The 17199-nt window shown below is 40.3% G+C and overlaps 3 protein-coding genes across 3 annotated transcripts; 2 read left to right on the forward strand and 1 right to left on the reverse strand.

The window, feature by feature from the left end:
* The first annotated feature begins 951 nt into the window (after window positions 1-951).
* Window positions 952-3810, forward strand: LOC136427023 (polycystin-1-like protein 3). The gene is made up of 6 exons (XM_066415742.1): window positions 952-956; window positions 1308-1486; window positions 2098-2249; window positions 2536-2662; window positions 3102-3292; window positions 3658-3810. The coding sequence occupies exons 1-6, from the start codon at window positions 952-954 to the stop codon at window positions 3808-3810; spliced, it is 807 nt and encodes a 268-aa protein (XP_066271839.1).
* Window positions 3811-6901: 3091 nt separating this feature from the next.
* On the forward strand, window positions 6902-10320 carry LOC136428893 (polycystin-2-like protein 1). Its single transcript, XM_066418715.1, has 5 exons — window positions 6902-7475; window positions 7863-8093; window positions 8345-8429; window positions 8588-8826; window positions 9205-10320. The coding sequence occupies exons 1-5, from the start codon at window positions 6926-6928 to the stop codon at window positions 9741-9743; spliced, it is 1644 nt and encodes a 547-aa protein (XP_066274812.1). The 5' UTR covers window positions 6902-6925; the 3' UTR covers window positions 9744-10320.
* Window positions 10321-10531: 211 nt separating this feature from the next.
* On the reverse strand, window positions 10532-16432 carry LOC136428894 (protein cbp-1-like). Its single transcript, XM_066418717.1, has 4 exons — window positions 16248-16432; window positions 14099-14162; window positions 13124-13448; window positions 10532-12676 (listed from the first exon to the last, which is right to left on the reverse strand). Exons 2-4 carry the CDS (start codon window positions 14123-14125, stop codon window positions 12657-12659), a joined length of 372 nt encoding a protein of 123 aa, XP_066274814.1. The 5' UTR covers window positions 14126-14162; window positions 16248-16432; the 3' UTR covers window positions 10532-12656.
* Between the last annotated feature and the right edge of the window lie 767 nt (window positions 16433-17199).

Raw genomic sequence — 17199 nt, forward strand, 5'->3', positions numbered from 1 at the left:
ACGTCCCCAGGCCAAAGGCTGTCATTGGTGGCTCCCTGCACGTTCTTCCAAATTCTATTGATTTTGACAACGTCTATAAAGATCCCGACATCCTCAGTGACAACAACCTTGTTTTCTGCACGGTTATCGGCGAGTGGGCTCTCTACTTCGTATTAATGATCATGCTCAACGTAGACTTTCGGCGGCGTCGAGTGAGTACATCTAAATGTATCGAAGCGTGCAACCTCAACGTTCCATTATCATTTTTTTCAGCTATATCTCTTTCTTACAGTGGTCTTATATTTTAATGTCTCTTCTTCTTTTCTTTTTTAAATCAGGAACGGATGACTGGTGAATCAGCAATTCTTGGTAGTAAGAAGCAGTTACCACAAGTGTCCGTCCTCCCCCCGGACAGGATGCCAGCCCCATATTTGTACCAGATCACCGTCACCACCGGCTCCATGTTCGGTGCCGGCACCTCGGCACGGATCGGGTTCCAAATGTTCGGATCAAAGAGCAAAACCACAGTTAAGATGATTAACCCCGACGGAGAAGTAAGTTTGAACAATTCCACTAGACAGCGCTCTCGCTGCGCTCTCGCTGCGATCTACATTGAATTATTGTAACCCTTGACTTCATGATTGGAATATCATGCAAAGTGTTAAGTATGATTGAAAAGACAAACACAAAACAAAACACACAACGCGTAAAAAGATTAATTTTTTTGTTATTATTCAACTATTCTGTTTGAAGTAGAGGTCACGGATTGATGATTAAACCTTCCTTAAAACGTCTTACTGTATTTTCAGGCCTTGCTAAGAGGAAGTACTTTTGACGTCATCATGCCATTGAAGACGTCACTAGGACATCTGGAACTGCTGCATATCTGGCACGACAATACCGGCGTTGATGAAGCCTCGTGGTTTCTGAGGGATATCATTGTGAAGGATCTTCAAACAGAGGAAGTGTAAGATGCCGTCATTTTGTTTAATTTGACAACATTTCTGACAAAAAGAAACGTATCAGTACTCTGCAGGCTTTAAAGTCATAATCGAAATCAGGAAATAACAATGCATTTATGAACAGACTACTTCGCCAAAAAGCTTTTTGTTACTGTTCAAACCAATTAAGTTTACCAAGCCCCAATTTTGCGAAGAAGCTACTTTAACAGTTCTTCCCACACCATATGCTGTGTAGGTGTGTATATGTGACTTTGTGAATATGGGTTAACAATGATCATGCCTAATATTGCCGATTAATATGTATTTTTTTGTCTTCACTTGAGTTTTGGCCAAACCTTCGGGTTATTTTGTGTGTGTCTTTTGTAGTTATCAGTTTGTTTGCTACGACTGGCTGTCTGAAGACCGAGGCGACTTCCGGGTGCAGAAAGTTCTCCATGTGGCGACCCGGGAACAGTTGGGATCTTTCAGTAGCTTGTTCCGGGAGAACACGGATGCAATGTTCTACGATCAACACTTATGGATTTCCCCTTTTGTGTCACCGGACGGTAACTAAATTTTTACCAGACGTTGAATAGGCTTTGGGTTCTTTTCGTATTGTATTTATAGCTATTTTCCTAGAACAAAATATCTAAAGCTGCCTGTTTAGTTTGCAAATCGTAATTGTGCGGTAGAATTACGATTTGCAAACTAAACAGGCAGCTTTGGGCTTTGCAAACTAATTTACTACCTGACAAGAAACTATTTTCAATAGAGACGACGATGTGTCTACTACATTTTGATAGACATCACTTTTGGTGAGCTTGTTTTGAATCAATTTTCAGGATCCAGTAGGTAATTGTTGTGGACAATCTCAAGTCAACGCTACACACTCATTCCACATCTTCAGAAAGAATGGTGCGGCCGCATAGCTCAGATATGGTATCAGATTGCCAGGGCAGTATGCCCTGGAAAGTTACATAAGTGAGAGCTTCATGAACTTGTCATTTAGCCTCTGTACACTGAAGAAGCCAAAAGGCGAAACCAGTCCGTGTGATAGGCTGGATAAAATTTCTAAACGGGAACTATGCGGCTCCAGATGTCTTTCTGAGGAGTGACTGGGGTGCGAAAAAGTCGGTTAGCCGAGGAATGAATCCTCTCTACTTTATGCTATTTTCAGGATCCAGCTTCACCAGGTCAGAACGTCTGTCTTGCTGCTGTGCAGTCTTCAGCAGCATCATGTTGTCCAACGCCATGTGGTATAAGAGTGACGAAGGTTTTGTGACAAAGAACACCGTGTTTGATCTGGGATTTGTACAGATCACTCTACAAGTAAGGGAACCGCATGCGATTAGTTTTCCTCGCTCTAACATACAGTGACAAACTGAGTGAAATCTTAGCTTATACTGTTGATACGTAAATCTGCCCTTACCATTTATATTTAGAACCATTGCAGAGACAATGGACCCGTCTCTTTTCAATTGAAGTCTACACTTTGATGGCACCCCTCCACTGCAATGAAATTGGAAATTTGAAATCGTTCTTCCGCATATTGTGTGACTCTTCCGTTATCAAATCACATTTTCCTGTAGTAAAATTTTTGTTGCGTGTAACATAGGAGCTGTACGTAAGTCTCGTGACTGTAGTCATGGTGATGCCTGTCGTGTTGGTACCGGCCAGACTGTTCCGTGTGGAGGTACCAGCTTCCATCACCGCTCCGGGAATACGGCGTAGCTCCAAATATGGTATGTTATTTTTGGAATTGCATATTCCACTGCCTGCAAAAAAAGAAATCAAACCTAATGACAACTGGTTTAGATTAGAAGTAGCGCTAGTTGATTACTTTGATCTCACTTTATGTTTATTTCATTATACCTTATTATTAGCATTATCTCCTTTCCGTATATTATCATATATCATTTTTATTTTTTCTCATACAAAAGGTATTTTGTATAAAATAAATATCTATGTATTTAGTCAAAACGAAGTATATCTATACCTGAAGATAACACCACAAACTTGTAATTTGAAACAGCAAAATGTTCGGAAAATGCCTCTGGCAATTAACCTTATGCTTTTGTTCCGTATTTATCATTTAGTGACTATCACATGATGTATCGTATATGGTACAGACCACAAATTTTAATAGCCTTCCTTCTTTCCTCTTCTTACTTTTGATCTTAGGGGTATTGAAAGATCGACTGTCCCGTTGGTCAAAGTACGTGGCGTGGTTGCTAGTGGCGACGGTTTCCGTCGTCTCGTCGTTCTTTGTGATCCTGTACAGTCTGGACTGGGGGAGAGAGAAGAGTGAAGCCTGGTTAAAGGCCTTCTTCTTTTCCTGGGGGTTGTCAAGTCTCATCGCCGAAACTGGCCAGGTAATTAAATCTGTGGATCACACTTTGATCTTTTTCCATTGCTTGCGTTTTGAAACTCGTGAATTCGTACACATTTGTTTTAAGAAGAGGGAATAGACGTGTAAACAATAGATTCAATGATAGCATAGTATTGTATGTTTGATTATTATGTAATCGATAGATATAGTATAGCATAGATTTAGTTGTTTTGATTATCTGACTGTTGAAGAACGCTTCATGAAACGATTCTCTACACTGAATACATTTCATGTGATTTCGAAACTACTGTACTGCATTTAGCCCATGTGGGCATGAGCGTGCAAATAAAGATAATTGGCATTGTCAAAAATGAAAATAGTAATGATTTATCCATACTGTACCCGCAGACAGTGGTCCTGGCGGCACTGTTTTCCTTTATTTGTACCCAGAGGTCCATCGAAAAGCAGACCACGTACACTATCAAGAAAGACGAACTCCACGAGCACCTTTGGGACCAGGAAGGTAAACGATACGATGCATTTACGACTGTTTCTGTTTGAGTGGTTTCAAAGGCAATGTTAGCTAAAGCGATTAGTATCTTCAGCCCTCTTCTCACTGGACCCGTGGCACGCTGGCGGCGTCGCTTCGGCCGATCAAATTGACAAAGCACTCAACGAATTCCATCCAAAAATAACGAATCTTTTAAAGCTTTGTGTGTTTTGTTGTCTTTTTGGTCATACTTGTACGTTTTGTCAAGAGTTACACAAATCCAGTTTAGAACGCAGCGACGCCGCCGCAAATTTCCGTTTCGTGAACGGTCGTTGCCTTTAAGAACGGTCGTTGCCATTTCTCAGAACGGGCGTTGCCATTTTGAACGGTCGTTGCCAAATACGAGCGACCGATCTTGAATTCGGAACGCTCGTGGCGTGTTCGGGAACTTCTCGTAACTTCCCGGGTCATAGTAAGCATGTGACCTATTCTTAGACTGACCAACCGCTGTTCTTAGTTCTAATTGCCCAGAGGATTTGTGACTCTCCCCATATGTTTTAGTGCTAGCGTTACAGCTGTTACTCGTTTGTCAACACGTCAAGCAAAAAGAAAGATTTCTGGTCTTTCAGGACAAAATAAAGTAACATTTGGTAGAGCTGATGAACTAGGGAAGCTTCGGGGAAGTATGCAATGGGGTAAGTTACGTATACTGGCCTCGAAATCTGGATATAACAGCAGTCCCACCTCCTTGGGGTTTCTAGTATCCACTCGGGCTTCGCCCAGAGCCCTCGGGGAGACTAGAACCCCCTGGTGGGCGAGCGGCATTGCTGTTATACTAGTATCCAATACATCTTGGCCGCTCCCATCAGCTATTACCAAGGAGGTTAACCTCCTTGCTATTACAAAGTAAATCGAACAAAAAGGGCTGTTAACACCCCGGGAGAATATTATTATTAGGGTGAGAAATGAGGACCTGGGCAGGTATGCAAATTGTTCCTGTGTGAATTGAGGGGTGAATGAAAGTCACACCTCATCCGTGTCCTTGTCCAAGGGTAAACAAGGTAGTAAAACTTGGTGAAAAATTATTTTGACACAAGGGACCAGAACAACATTGATTGCCATACACGCTACATTTCAAGGTCAAATCAAGGATTGATAATCGGCAATATATGTTCCCTAGATTCATATTGTCTCTTCTGTAAATATTTAATTTTCTGGTGCATAATTTGGGGAAACGATTAAAAGTGAAACCCAGCAGCAAGTGACCACCCCTGGTGAAATAACAAATGTTTAAGGACAACAACAACAAGATGGCTTCTTGATGGATTTAGAATGTCCTGGCTGGGCTTCCACAAGTTCTGGCGCGAGTGGCTCTTCTTCTGTCGCCACTAGTGTCATTACCCACAATTCTCAGAAATCCGGGAAGTTACGAGAAGTTCCCGAACACTGCACGAGCGTTCGGAATTCAAGATCGGTCGATCGGATTTGGCAACGACCGTTCAAAATGGCAACGTCCGTTCTGAGAATTGGCAACGACCGTTCTCAAAGGCAACGACCGTTCACGAAAGGGAAATTTGCGACGCCGCCAGCGTGCCGCGGGTCCAGGGAGAGGGGGGCTTTAGTGACTGGAAAACAGTTCGTTGTGTTTATTCTAATCCATGTCCTGATGTTTACAACTGATATTTACAATTCCAGTTCCTCGGAAGAGGTATCCACCCGGTGCTGCATCTGCAGAAAGGATGAAAGTCAAAAATGCACAACGGCGAAAGTTCTTCATCGTCATGAAGGATTATGTTCTCCTTTTCCTGTTCGTCGTGGTTCTGTTCTTCATCAGTCATCACGAGAAAGACCCGTTTGCCTTCTACGCGTCACAGACGTTGTCCGGCACGCTTCTTGAAGATCACGATTCGGTAGGCATTGAGCAACGTCCGAAACACCATCAATCAAGAGTATTTTTTTCGGATTTTTCATAATTCAAATTGTCACTGCACAAGTCCTTTAATAACAGAACAATGACGATAATCTGAGATACTTCTGTCTCAATTGCACCGGTGCCCGTCAGGGATGTAGCCCCGGCCGGGCCCCGAAGCCAGAAATTTGTCCCGGTGGACTGCCGAGCACTGGAGGAATACTGTCATCTCACGCTGTCTATTTGTTACAGGGTTTCAGGTTAAATTTAAATCCTAGTCAAAGTCACCGCGGGTCCCGGACGTGCCCCAAAATAGCCCGGTAGCCGCAGGGTGTCCAACGGGGCCACGTAAGGGTCACGCCCGAAAGTAAAAAAAAGAGCCCGTGAACTGGACGGTAGGGGCTTATTGTGGGATCTAATGCTAGGGTCACATTTCTAATTCGGGGCCCGGCCGGGCAGCTTGTGGGAACGAAAACTATGATATAGATGACAACAAAAGACACAAAACTTTTAAAAATTATTCCTTGCCATACGTTATGTATATTCTTGATATGCAGCTTTTATTCTTTGTTTTCTCAAACTGCCCGGCCGGGCCCCGGCTTGGAAATGTGACCCTAGCATTAGCATAAGTCGTGCTCTAATATATACATCTGAATTTACGTCTTGTTTTGTCACAGATCACCACTGCTGACGAGTTCTGGACATGGACTGAGGAGGTCCTCCTGCCTGTTTTGTACCCGTCGGTCTGGTACAATGGGTGGAAGATGAAGTATCTGGACCGACAGTTTCCACTTTATACAGAAGCGTTCAGAATCGGGCCGCCACTCCTAACCCAAGTGAGAAAGGCACCAGGTAGGAATCTTGGCTTCTTCCTGATGCTCTAACATGGGGCTTCAATTGTTTACAATGATTACATTTTTTTTTTTGCAGTGTCAAGTCATTCGCTCTAAAGTGCTATACAGTGTGATTGTATTCAATATCAGCTACAAATTTCATTAGTTTTTAGTATTACCTATGTTTCATCAAGTGTAATAATAATTTCCCAACTCTTCGGATCTACTAGTATCAACATTTTGTTCTTTATTAAGTAGAAAATGAACGCCTGTTTTGCTTATTGAGAACATTCTGTTTACCATCGCCTAGGTTCGTGTTTGGTTCTACAGGCTGTATTGATAGCTTGTGATATATATGCGTTGTACTAAGGAACAACATTCTCGTTCAAACATTTTGTTCCCCATACAGATGCCCTGGCAACAGACGGCACCAACTATGGATGGATGGTTGCAACTGAAAATGGTTCATCTGCATGTTGGCAATTCAATGTCACCGACATAATGTCGTCACACGATTCAGGCTGTGCCACTAAATACTCCATGGAACTTCCAACTCTCCTAGGCTTGGCGACAACAATACTCTCCGACCTTCAGGATAAGGAATGGATCGACAAATACACAAACTATCTGGTTCTGGACCTGTATCTATATCACCCGGCACAGAAACTGTTCAGCAGTCTACGATTAACCGTACAGCAGAAGGATATCGGCCATCTGTCTACGTCTGCAAGCGTTGCGACACACAGGTTGTTCCAGTACGAAAATGCCTCTGATATCGTCACGTTGGTTTCCTATATCCTCTTCATGTCTTTGTTTGTGGTTCATCTCATCAAAGAAGTGCTTGCCATAAAGAAGGAGAGAAGAAAGTTCTTCAGTTCTATGTGGAACGTTTTAGCTCTTGCGAGCATAATTGGATCGGCAGCAGCCATCTGCATCTTCGGTATAAGGTACTCCTCTGCATCTGCAGCACTGGGCAGATTGACCGAGGCAACAGGTGAATTGTTGGAGATTTAGGTTTAGTAATAGGCGTATAAGCTCTGTTTTCTAACTGCATGGTAAGGTAAACACAATATTGAGAACACTGTGCATCTTGCAAATAGACGATGACAGATCAACGACATTTTCTACACATGACAGGTGCATCCACCACAGCATTTCACCTTAGAGGGGCAAAATGTACCACCAAAGATGGCATACCCCAACCTGAGCCTCACTTTGGTGCATGACCCCGAGCTGATCCCGGGAAATTCAAAATGGCCGCCGTAATTGGCAAGAGATCTATGGCATATTGTCTACAACGTCTATCGTAACCTGGATGCTTGGATGGATGTTTTGCGTTATCAAACTACGTTTAACCATACTTCATCTTTGTCATTTGTAGGAGAACTTGGAATAGACAAATTTGTCGACTTGGGTTCGACTTTCTGGTGGGATGAAGCCTTTAGGACCGTGCTGGCCATTGTAGTGTTCATCTCAACACTGACGTTACTGCGAGTCGTCCGCTTCAGCAAGACCGTCTCCAGCTTCCTCGCCCTGCCAGGTGCCATGAAGAACGACTTGATCGGCTTCTCAATCATCAGCGCCATAGCCTTCATGGCGTTCAGCTGTTCAGGTAACTGTCTTTGTGTGATTAACAAAGTCTAAAAGAACGCATTCCCTTGAGTGTTTATGACAGTATGATGAGTATATGGTATTTTCATTATCTATCCTAGATCTCTTTAGACGGTAACTGACGCTACTTTAACTTTTCGAGGTAGATTTTAAAAGGTATCGACTAGACTTTGGGATATGTAATAGCTGTATTTCACGTTATGCTTTTGCTATTGTCAAAGTATTCTGATAAGAAGAAATTTTTGTTCACAGGGACGCTGGTGTTTGGGACGCACATGAAGGCATACACCAATGTGTTGAGCACCAATTTCGCCTTATTTGATATGTTGTTGGGCAGGTATGTACCACCATTGCTTTTTAGAAAATGACAAACAATTATGACAGTCACTTGTCTTATTGTCATAGTTGTGATTCATCCAAGATTGAACATTTATAAAAATAAAAAAAACTGTAGTGCTGCCAACATCGTTTTGAGTCGATGGTGATGTCTTTCAGGTTCTTCGTCAACGAAATCTTAGAATCGAACCGATATGTGGGCCCTGTCTTCTTCGTCTTCTTCATGATATTCATCTTCATACTACTGGTCAACTTCCTGGTGACCATCATCTGTGACGCCATTGCCTCCGGAGCCTACATTGCCGATGAACATGATCAAGAACTGGCTGACTACATCTGGAAAAGTTTCCAGGAAATGTTCGGGATCCACGTCCCTCCGCCGGAATATGTGACAACAGGTAAATGATTTCAACATGACAGCTCATTTATGTTCTTGGTAGAAGATATTATGGTGAAACAATTTGACTTAAGATATAAGGGCATTCGGAATTGCCTAAATCATAGTAAATGTTTGACTGTGTAACTCCAACCTTCGTCAAGGAATGAGTGAATCCACTTCTCTCTTTTGCCACGTCACTTTATTCACACATGACTCGATCTGTGGATTTGGGAGTTTTGAGCCACAGTTTGGGTCACCTGATCTTATTGGAAGCGAAAGATTAATTGAAACGACACTTAAGAATTATCTCCCATATGAAATACCAACATAGCGAAGAAAAAAACACTTTTATAAACATTCTTTAGATTCATTGTATTTGTCATTTCATTATTTACAGATGAAGTGAAAGAAACAGAGCTGCTTTCGACCTTGGAAATCATTGAAGAATCTTTGAATGAAACCTTAGACGTTACCAGCTCTCTCTTTGCGTACAACACAATGGATGTGCCTTCCTCAACCATACACGGTCATGATATCACCCAACAACAGTACTCTACGGAACCTTCCCAAGGAACATATGAGTTAGAAGCTATGTCGCCGTCAACTCCATCTGATATCAAAGGGCAAGCTGAAAATCTTCTCAAAGCTCACGAGGAAGACACGGCCAGATATGAAGAAGCACAGACCGAAAGCAGACGACGTGCAGAGGCCATGCTGAAGAGAAAACTGGCTGAGAGAAGGATGAAAACACAGTCCGGACCAGACGAGGAGAAGCAGATCGTGCTACAGCGTGCTCAACAGATGATGGAACAACACGCCGACGACCAGGAACGACTGGAGAACCAACAGAGGATGAACCGACGCCTGTTCCAGAGCAAGCTTCGTACGATGTTGGCACTTCGTCGTCTGCAAAAGATAGATAATCTAAAGCAGTAAGCTTTGTTGACCACCCCAAATGGAAATGCACAATCACCCCGACCAATCGATCGCATTGAAACTCAGATTCGTATCAGCCATGACCCGACAAATCGCTTTCTGACTTGCGTTAACGACTACATCTGACAAACTCGCCAGTGAGATGGTGGAAGGTGTCAGCTCTTTAAAGATGTTTTCAGATTGACAATTTTGACACTTTGGAAGTGATTGAATGCATCCACGATTTAACGTTTAGAAAAAATAGTTTCTACTACTTTTCTCTAAACGTAAATCGCGTTAAATCTTTAATCAAAGAACATAACTACGTTTCCTACCGCCAAACTCCCTTGGCCTTGCTATCAAAACTCCCGGCCTGCCTGAATGATCTGTTGCATATTAGTTACGCTGTTCCAAGGTGTCACTTTGGTCATGTTTGGTGTTGCATGAGGCCATGAGGTTAGGAAATCAGTCACAAAATAAGCACATACTTGGTGTAAATTTATATCGGTACAGTATCGGTACTTCATGATCCGGTATTTTGGACCTGTACCTAATCAATTTTTACGGTACAGTACCGGTACTGTGTACCGGTACGCAGCACTAAGTTATACCATTAGCAGTCTGTGCCCCGTATGTATCGAATCATTAAATTTGACGGCATATCAGCAAATCGTGAGCTATCATGTGTACAATTGATTTATCTTTCCTTTTGCATGGTGTACTAAGGTTATATGTCAAAACGTGTTAATATATAGGCATTGTAAAAAAACGTGTATGCTCGTCTCTAATGAATAAGTCCATTTCCTTCATTGTTATACAAAAAGACTTTATTGTTACTGAACTATAACAAACTAAAATAATATAAACAGGTGATGTAAATGAACATGACCTTGCCCCTATCAGCTCTACAGCTAACGTAATAGAACTCAATTAGCAGGTCTAACCTCTAAACATAGACTGTAAAAGATTTTGAAAATAATCAAACTAAACTAGTAGGTATATAGTAGCAATTAAGGTAATTGAAAAGGTTATGATAAAAAAAACATTTTTTAAATTTTCTTAATGCTGGACAAAACAAGCACATATAAGAAATCTACAAATAATCTATGTGTATAAAAACCAGAACAAGTTTGCAAGCTTTCACCTACTACACATGCAGCTATAACGATAAAAGGCTATAGATACTGGTAGCTCTAGATCTAAAAGGTACAATTAGACCTGAACTGTAACAGAATAAATGACACCAACAAATGTATCAGAGGTTCCTAAATGAAAATAACCTTGTGTCTATCATCTCTACAGCTACCATAATAGAACTCAGTTAGTAGGTCTAACCTCTACAAATATACTGTAACAATTGAAAATTATCACAACAAAGCTACAAGAAAAATAAGTGATGCTCTAAAAATATAAGGAGTAAACAAGGGGTCCCAAAGATAGCAAGTCTTGTCAACATAGTTTTGTAATGTGGCTAATAAAATAGAAAAATAGATAATAAGAAAATGAACTAAAGAAGGTTCGTCGTAATATCAATATAATGTACTTAAAAACTAATCAATTGTTTTTGGACTTTGCCTTTTTTAGAACTTCCATCACTTTGGTCTAAATTACTTCTTCTTCTTCGAAAACAATTTCTCAAACTGATCTTCTCATATTCTCTTCAGGGTACTCAACTCACAGAACTACCTGCTGCACTCCTTACATTTGTTGGGTTTATCCCCTGCACGAATTGGCATTACTGTGCATTTTGGAAATAGATAATGTAGAATACTAGAATCAACAGCTTACTTTATTTTTTTAAAAGTCCAAAAAGACAGGATCTGTTTTTAGAGCTTACATACTATCTTGTTTTTAGAGCTTACATAATATCTGTTTTTGGAAATATATACTATGTTTGTCAAACAGCTCCCAGTTCCAATGTTCACTTTGTTACTAACATCTGCAATAAGATTTTTCAAAAAAAGTTTTCTTTTAAATTGCAAACCCCTGAAAATGTAGGTGGATCATACAAAAAGACTTCTAGTCTGAGTCCATTGAGGAAACATTAAAAAATCTGATAATACATTGAAATCCTCTCCTTTAAACAACAAGTCTATAAGTACTGTTTTCATTTCAGTGCTTTGACAAGAATTAAATTCTCCAAACTCGATATATCACAAGCATGATTGTCAAAATAACTATCTTATATATTACCTCCTGTAACAATTATTATTAGGCATGTCTAAAAACCCCATTAATACTTGTTGTACATTATTTTATGTATATCTTGTTTGAAATTTTCAAGTTAGCTATAGAATTATATATTGAAGTTCCCAAGAGAGGCAGAAGCATTAGAATGTGTACTTATGTTTTGCTGACATCAAACTTTATAAATTTATTCTAATATGGTGCACCCGAAATTCTTTCTGCGAACTAATTTTGTGGTTCACAGGGTGCATCTATTTGCTGACATCAAACTTTATAAATTTATTCTAATATGGTGCACCCGAAATTCTTTCTGCGAACTAATTTTGTGGTTCACAGGGTGCATCTATTTGCTGACATCAAACTTTATAAATTCATTCTAATATGGCGTACCCGAAAATCTTTCTGTGCACTATTTTTTGTGGTTCACAGGGTGCATCTATTTCCAAAAATGAATTTCGAGCCCTGACATTATTTCTAAAGGCAAGTGATTGTGAACATGTACATTATTCTAAAGGCAAGTGAAACAGAAATACAATAAGTGATAATTTGTCATGACTTAGAAGATAATTTCTAAGATAGTAGAATGTACATGTAGAATGTACGGCTAACATGTGAAGCCACTGCGGCAGGAACTGATACTGCAGTTTTCTGTCCATTTTCTTCAACATGATGATGTGGTTGGAGTACCGGTAGTTCCTGAGGAAACACGCTATCTTCTGGTACATGACACAGCGGTGCCCTTTGACCTCACCCGAGCCCCCTGAGACCTGTAGGAGATTCGAAATATTGTCATACTGTAAGTGCAGAAATGTAACACCACAGAACTAACCAGTACTTATATACAATAACTAGAAAAACCTGTTTTTACATGGCAAATCACACAGTCATGCATAAGCGACATTGTAATGTAAAATAAATTCCTATGGTAAGACCATAGGAACCTTCCTAACTTATTTTACATTACAATGTCGCTTATGCATGACTGTGTGATTTGCCATGTAAAAACAGGTTTTTCTAGTTATTGTATATAAGTACTGGTTAGTTCTGCTAGTTCACTTAAGTGACGCTGAAGAATAGTGATGGATGTCACTCGAAACGTCCGGAAATAAATCTCCGAATTTTCATCCAGTTGTATAGAGTTTGATTTGTCTTTATATACAAGGTGCACATGGACCCAGTATTTCGAGCCCTGAGGTAATGACAGAGTGGCTCACCTTGGCGTGGAGAAATTTGCGCTTCCAGTTCCTGTACCCTCTGCAGTGCCTGCTGCAGCAGCTTGATCCTGATGAGGTGGCAGAATGGCACAGAACACTCCTGCTCGTGGCAATCTCTGGCATGGTAACAGCAAAGAGCGATGAACTGCTTACAACCAGGGCAGCCACCATTGGTCTTCTTCTGGCACATCTTAGTGTGATGCACTAAACGTTTCATCTTTTGACATCCGCACAGGCTGCAGTTTGCGTCTCGGCACTGACATGCATGGACCAGTTCCTGGATGCACCGCTGGACTTCCTGACGCTGGGCCTGACTCAAACCTGGCTGCAGTGTGCATACAATTAAATTAGCGATGTAATCATAGATTCTGATACTGACTAATGAATAAAAAAATTTGAAAAAAAAATTAAAACAACAATAATCATATATATGTACAAGTCACCATTAAAAAAACTTTTTGATAGAAGTAATTTTTAATGTTATCAAAAAAATCTAATACAGATGGAAGTATTCGTGTATGTGTAACGTTAGTATTAATTTGTGTACCATGGCCAGTTATCATTAAAAAGAAGTAATTTGTAATGTTATCAAAAAGTCTCTTTGATAGATTTTATTTGTTTGCAATGTTATAATAAAGTCTGATACAGAGGTTCATTTTCATTTATATGTCCAGTCATCAATAAAAGACCCTTTGATAGAATTACTTTACATTGACATGACATCATGTGACTGCTTTCACCATAATGCACTATCAACTTGTAAATTGTAAACACCTCACGCTCTTTTTATTGCATCACATTTGATTTTGGTCATGACTGTCTAACATTTGTATATGTTTTCTTCCATGTATTCTGATTTTAATGTATTAATGTGAATGGACTCCAGGAAGAATGGTGTAAGATTGTAATAATTGAACACTAATGGAGATCCAAATAAAACAAACAAACAATAAACATTGTATGAAACAGTCATACCTGATTGTTCATGATCAGGGCATCCATGGGGGTTCTGGCTAGGTCCCTAGTGGTAGTAGTATCCCTACATAGAAAAATAAAATATGGTTAATTAAGTTAAAAGTTATTGTGGCAAAGGCATTCATATTTTCTTTTAGTCCTTATCATATGTAGACATTGTTTATATCATGATGTATTAATTTGTTTGAGAAATATTCTTCATGTGGAGTGAAAAAAACATTTCAAGAATAAAGGGATAGATTTCTACTGGTGATAACTTGCACCCCATGCAATTTTACCTGCACGGCTCCAATTCTATATATACATGCGCAAGCTTGCACATGCAAAAGTGATATTTCGAGCAAGCCCTGCTTTAACTTAAGGCTTCTAATCTTGGCAGACAGGCATACAGTCACTAGGTAAGTAAACAAGCCCTTCTCGAGAAGCCTAAACCTACAGCTTGACAGAATGTGCACCATCCTAAGCTTAGTAAACAAGACCATAGCACATCCAGGTCACAAGATACATAAAAAGGCACTTCTGCTGCAGTACCAATGCCACATACCAGGGGGCCCAAAATTGATCTTGACATTCGTCTTTTTATCACCTTTTCACATACCAAATATCATCATAATCCATTGAGAGGTTCTTGAGTTAGGCTGACAACAAAAATACAAAACTATATTATGAGTATACAGGCATGTATGATTGTATCTACATTTTTCCATGGAGATACTCAGATAACAAGGGTCAACTTGCATTCAAGTTCACCAGTCTGTTACAAAGACTCTAAACGGAAACCATAAAAGTTAACGTTGTAGTCAGAAAAACACGCTTCTGCAATGTCTTTCCGTCATTGGCAAACACCTGGGTCAGGGGAATCCCCTTCCAGCGTGAGAATTATTATGCAAAATTGCCAAAAATGTACCTAGGGTACAATTTAAAAAATCAACTCTTGCAGTATTATGAACTTGCAATATCATAGTCAGTATGTAACATACTTTTGCTGTATAATTTATACAAAAGTTGCTGTGTCGTGTTTATACTATAAACATACTCAGCTCACACAGCAACTTTTATAGCATTATCAGAAGACTTAACATCTAAATACTGATTTATTTAATATGTAGCCTATATCGTTAAGTAGTTATATTCCCCTCTTAGGATGGAATATACTGTTTTTGCTTGCCTGTTCTGCTTCTTCTTTCTTGGCACCTGGCCATAAATTATGCTACTGCAGACCTCATTTGCATAAACTATGCAAAAACTTGTATTTCCCTTACCCTCAACGCTGCAGATGTCATAGTTGAGATGTAGGTACCTTTACAAAAAGTGAATACACCTGGCCATAAAGTATGGTAATGAGGACCTGATTTCCATAATTTATGCAGAAACATGTATTTCGCTTACCATAAAAGCTACGGATGTCATATTAGACATGTATGTACATTAGGAAAGGTGTACAAACCTGGCGATAAATTATGCTAATGAGGTGTACGTAATGGGACAGGAATATTCTACATTTTCCCGAAAATGTTGCCTTTCTAGTTAGCACTTGATTACACTTTTGTTCCACAGTGCTTACATGATAATCACGCTCCACACGTGCAAAATTGTAAGTTCATAGTATTTTGAAGTTACAAGTCTTGAAAATCGCTTGCAAATTGCATAATAGTATTTCGTACCCTGCAATGTAACCGGTGAAATTGACTTGACCATGACCACTGACCATCTTGCAGACCTAGCATAGTTTGCTGTAAATAAAACCCCAGCTTCTCAAAGGTTAGAGGCTTCCCTTTGACTAAAATCATCTCCTTTCACCGACACTTTCACTAATCTGCCACTTCGTCATTACATCATAAATTTGTCACTTATAGTTTGAGTCCCTGACTGAGTGCACCATACGTATTTTTAGAAGCAACAATATAAACAACAGGCTTCCTCGGCCATACTTTGTACGTCAGGCAAAAACAGACACAACATTATATACATCTACATCTACAAACCACTGGACAAGGCCCAGCATGAGGCATAACGTTCAGGATAAAATCTTCCCCCGCCCGCCGACGGTCCCCGTATGTGGCCGGTGGTGCCATATGATATGGTGAACAAATTATGAACGAACAAAAATGGTGCAGAAAAACGAACGAAAAAGTGAAGGAAAACCCACCGCAACTGTTATGACACGCTGAAACCGTTTCTAGAGATGAGGAATGAACTCAGCCGACTAGTCCAAGAAGATAAATCCAACCAAATTCGCTTGCATGAACGAAAAACAGTGAAGATCTTTCGGGATCAGGGCACGAAAAACGGACGATCTTACAGAGCAAAAACGTCTTGCCCCTGGGTTTTCACGTGAGAAACCCCTCTGGACGAAACCAATCCAAAACGGTCGCCAGTAAACAAAAATATTTTTCACGGAGATGATATTCACTTCACCATATCAATTCACCAGATTGTATTCACCAGATTGCTTCATTAGCGATAGGTACCCTTGTGAGTAACTAGGCTGTTATAACGTGCTCCAGGCACCTCTTGGAATACGGGACCCCCATTTTTCGTCTCTTCCGAAAGACGGGGAAGCCCCAACATCGTCTGTTGAATGGCATCTGATTCAACACTGCTACAGAAGTAGCGTCGATCATGATGTGGTATCCGATCACCGGGCCCAAAGTGGCCTGAACCACGGGAGGGGGACCTAGTAAATGAAGAGCTTAGGCCACACTTACTTTGATTTTATTGTTGGCATCATCTGGACACCCCAAAATTGATGGTTTTAAAGACTGGCGACACTCGATGCGTTCGCACAAGTCAGTGGGCCACTATAGAAAAGTGAAGGGGTTTGAAATAGACGATGGAATAGGGCAAGGATCCTATATTATGTCCTTGAATAGGGTTAAGGCGAATCAACCACCGAACTAGATGTTGATTTATATACTTCATGATTACAGCCTTAAGCTTAGTAAAGGGAGTTGATGCTCTTTGAAATAGTTCTATTTGCAAGTTCTTGCCCGAGGGCTGATTGCAACATGAAACAATGCGTATAGCAAGGGTATACTGTAAAGATAGTGCGAGATAACAATGTTGACTAGTAGAATTCATGGCAATTTTAAAAAACTACT

This window comes from Branchiostoma lanceolatum, chromosome 2 (genome assembly GCF_035083965.1).
Source record: "Branchiostoma lanceolatum isolate klBraLanc5 chromosome 2, klBraLanc5.hap2, whole genome shotgun sequence".
NCBI lineage: Eukaryota > Metazoa > Chordata > Leptocardii > Amphioxiformes > Branchiostomatidae > Branchiostoma > Branchiostoma lanceolatum.